We start from the raw sequence: 3,598 nt of genomic DNA on the forward strand, positions 1-3,598 counted from the left end.
GAGACACACACACACACACACACACAGACACACACACAGACACAAACACACACACACACACACACACAGACACACACACAGACACAAACACACACACACACACACACACATACACAGAGACACAGAGAGAGACACACACACACACACACACACACTCACACACACACACACACACACACACAGACACACACACACAAACACACACACACACACACACATACACAGAGACACAGAGAGAGACACACACACACACACACTCACAGCAAGAGTCCATTCATAGGACTGGTACATAGTGAAGCCACCCGCACCCCTCCACCTGCTCCCTCACCCACACACACAGCAAGGGTCCATAGGACAGGAACAAGATCCCACACACACACACACACACACAAACACACAGCAGTGGTCCGTAGGATAGGTACAGGACCCCACACACACACACGCAAACACACAGCAGTGGTCCATAGGACAGGAACACGATCCCATACACACACACACACACACAGCAGCGGTCCATCGGACAGGAACACGATCCCATACACACACACACACACACACACACACAGCGGTGCTCCATTGTGACCTTCCCGCGGCGTCCTGCAGCTCAGCTAACCCTCTCACCGGGCCTCCCTGTGCCTCCCAGGTGCCGACGGCAGCCCCGGAGCAGCGCCGTAGCCGGGCCGCGCCATCATGGTCAACGTGACGTCCGCGGCGGACCCGGGCGGGAGCCGCGTGAGCTACAACGTCCTGGCCCTGGTGTTCGGCGTGCCCCTCATCCTGGTCATCATCCTGGGCAACATCCTGGTGTGCCTCAGCGTCCTCACCGAGAGGTCCCTCAAGACCGCCACCAACTACTTCATCGTCAGCCTGGCCGTGGCCGACCTGCTGCTGGCCGTGCTGGTGCTGCCCCTCTACGTCTACTCGGAGGTGAGGGGGCGAGGTGCCGGGAGAGCGCCGTTAGCTCGTAGCTGGGCCGTGCTGGAAGACCGTAGCGGAAGTCAATGCCACGTCACGGAGTAACAACGTTAACCAGGGTTTGGGTGCCGTGCCCCCCCTGCTGTGAAATGCCATGCCAGATTTACTAGCTTGAGGATTTGGTTAGTCGAGCTGGTCGTAAAGCTTGGTCTTGCTGGGGAAGAGCTGGTCAACCAGCGTGGCAAAGTTGGTCGTGAAGCTGGTCTCACAGGGTATGAGCTGGTCAATCAGCATGACCAAGTTGGTCGTGAAGCTGGTCTCATAGGGTATGAGCTGGTCAAACAGCATGGTCAAGCTGGTCATAAAGCCGGTCTAGCTGGGTATGAGCTGGTCAACCAGCTAGTGCTGGTAGCTTGTCTGAGCTGGTAGCTGGTCAACCGAAATATAGCTTGTGCTGATCAAACCACGTCAAGCTGGGAGCCGGTCTGAACTGGTCAACCAGCTACCAGCTGTTTCAAAACCTAGCTTGAGCTGTAGGTAACTGACCTTACCTACAGCAGCCCTACCCCTGACCCATGACAACCCATAACCCTGAACCAACATCAAGACCCTAATCCTTTTATCTAATTTTGCACAGGTGAATTTCCATGGAAGACAAATATTAATAGGCACAAGTTTACTCTTCTCTATCCACCCGGATTCAGTCAGAATTTACCCATGACCTGTTGCTACAGGAGTCAGAGCAAAGCCCCATGAACAAAAGACAGCTGGCAATTTCACAGGAGAAATAAAATAAACAGAGACCACAGAAACAATAACGGTCTGGTTCACCTGAACCTACACCTCCAGACAACAAAAGGCTGTCTGGACTCGGCGCTTAAGACGACTCTGCCTTGTGTTTGCGTTCAGTTCCTGGGAGGCGTGTGGACCCTGAACACGTACATCTGCGACGCCCTCATGACCATGGACGTGATGCTCTGCACGGCGTCGATACTTAACCTCTGCGCCATCAGCGTCGACAGGTGAGGGTTTCTCCGCCGGCGTTCGGGACCCCGCTCGAATTCGCTTCGCGCTCCGAGCCAAAGGGCACCAGTTCTCTTCTCTCGTGTTCTCGTGAGACGAGAAACTTGGCTACGTACAACGACGCTGCCCGAGCAAGCTCAGAGAAATAATATTGGAACTTTCTTTTACCGCCCCTTCCACCATTTTAACAATGTTTGACGAGGAGAAGGGGCCATTCAGCCCACTTAAGCAGATCGATGCTCGTAAAAATGTACGATGGCTCTGCACAGCACTCACAACGGCCCCGTAACGGTGATTTAGAGAGAGCGCTTCACTTAGAGCTTTGAGCCCCGTCTTTAGCCATGCATTTCTGACGTGGTACTGTCACGAAAAACACGTCCTTCAGTCCATCTGTTACTTGTACGGTTTGAAAATCACAAAAGGCACGGCCACTTACTTTCTGTTGTAAAGCACAGCATGCAGTTAAAGAATTGTTTTATTTGAACAAAGACTAAGGAGACTCTGGTTCGTGTTATTGCTCCTACACTGCAAATAAATGTTTGTCTTTACAAGTGTTTTAGTCTTGTATGTCGGTCTTAAAGTTTTCCTCGAGCTAATAGAAGCTAATAAAAAAATGTATGTGTTTTATGTTACTATTTGCTTGACAAGTGAATTTGTCTAAACTCATTGGCAAATCTATAATGAAATCAACCTTTTTCATGTCATTGGCAATATGTTTGTCTTCTTTTGTGAAAAAGCAATAGGAATAAGATGAAGTATAATAAGACTGAAATACTTAACTTCTTTTTTAGTTTTTTTGCACTGCAGCTTGGATGGCAAGCTACCCCCCTCAAAGAATCTGGTGTATTTGGAGGCTGTTTGTGCTGTAAATGGATTATGAATTATTGAGATACTGAGATATGAGATTGAATTATGTTTGTCTTGACTTGTGCTTGGGCATTTTGTAAGGTTTACTTTCGTTTCCTTACTTTCCTGTTGTTTGCTTTTGGGGGAGTGGGGGGGGGGGTGTTGTAAATAGGGACTGGGGATATTTTTCAAAGCAATTTTGGAAGGTTGTGTGTTTCTATAAAGGAATATTCTCTGCCCCCCCCTCTCTCCCTCGCTCTCTCCCTTCCTCTCTCCCTCGCTCCCTCCCTCGCTCCCTCCCTCCCTCCCTCGCTCTCCCTCTCTCTCTCCCTTCCTCTCTCCCTCTCTCTTTCTTCCTCTCCCTCTCTCCTTCTCCCTCTCTCTCCCTCCCTCCCCCCTCTCCCTTCCTCTCTCCCCATCTCTTCCCCTCTCTCTCTCCCCGCTCTCTCCCTCCCTCCCTCCCCCCCTCTCTCTCTCTCTTCCTCTCTCTTCCTCTCTCCCTCCCCTTCTCTCTCTCGCTTCCTCTCCCTTCCTCTCTTCCTCTCTCCCCATCTCTTCCCCTCTCTCTCCCTCTCTCTCCCTCCCTCCCCCTCTCTCTCTCGCTTCCTCTCCCTTCCTCTCTTCCTCACTCCCCATCTCTTCCCCCCTCTCTCTCTCTCCCTCCCCCTCTCTCTCTCTTCCTCTCTCCCCATCTCTTCCCCTCTCTCTCCCCCCCTCCCTCCCCCCCTCCTCAGGTACATCGCGGTCGTGGTCCCGCTGAAGTACAACCGTAACCAGTTCAGCGCGCGGCAGCTGGTGCTGATCTCGGCCACGT

The 3,598-nt window shown here is 51.9% G+C and overlaps 1 protein-coding gene across 1 annotated transcript in view; it reads left to right on the forward strand.

The window, feature by feature from the left end:
• The first annotated feature begins 690 nt into the window (after nt 1-690).
• The window catches only part of LOC133119236 (D(4) dopamine receptor-like), a 7,711-nt gene continuing 4,803 nt past the window's right edge, over nt 691-3,598 (forward strand). Inside the window, exons 1-3 of the mRNA XM_061229750.1 lie at nt 691-927; nt 1,825-1,937; nt 3,519-3,598. The exon at nt 3,519-3,598 is cut by the window's right edge and continues 525 nt beyond it. Of these exons, the coding sequence (XP_061085734.1) occupies nt 691-927; nt 1,825-1,937; nt 3,519-3,598 (430 nt within the window). The remainder of the gene's footprint in view (nt 928-1,824; nt 1,938-3,518) is intronic.

The sequence above is a fragment of the Conger conger genome, chromosome 19 (assembly GCF_963514075.1).
Source record: "Conger conger chromosome 19, fConCon1.1, whole genome shotgun sequence".
Classification (NCBI taxonomy): domain Eukaryota; kingdom Metazoa; phylum Chordata; class Actinopteri; order Anguilliformes; family Congridae; genus Conger; species Conger conger.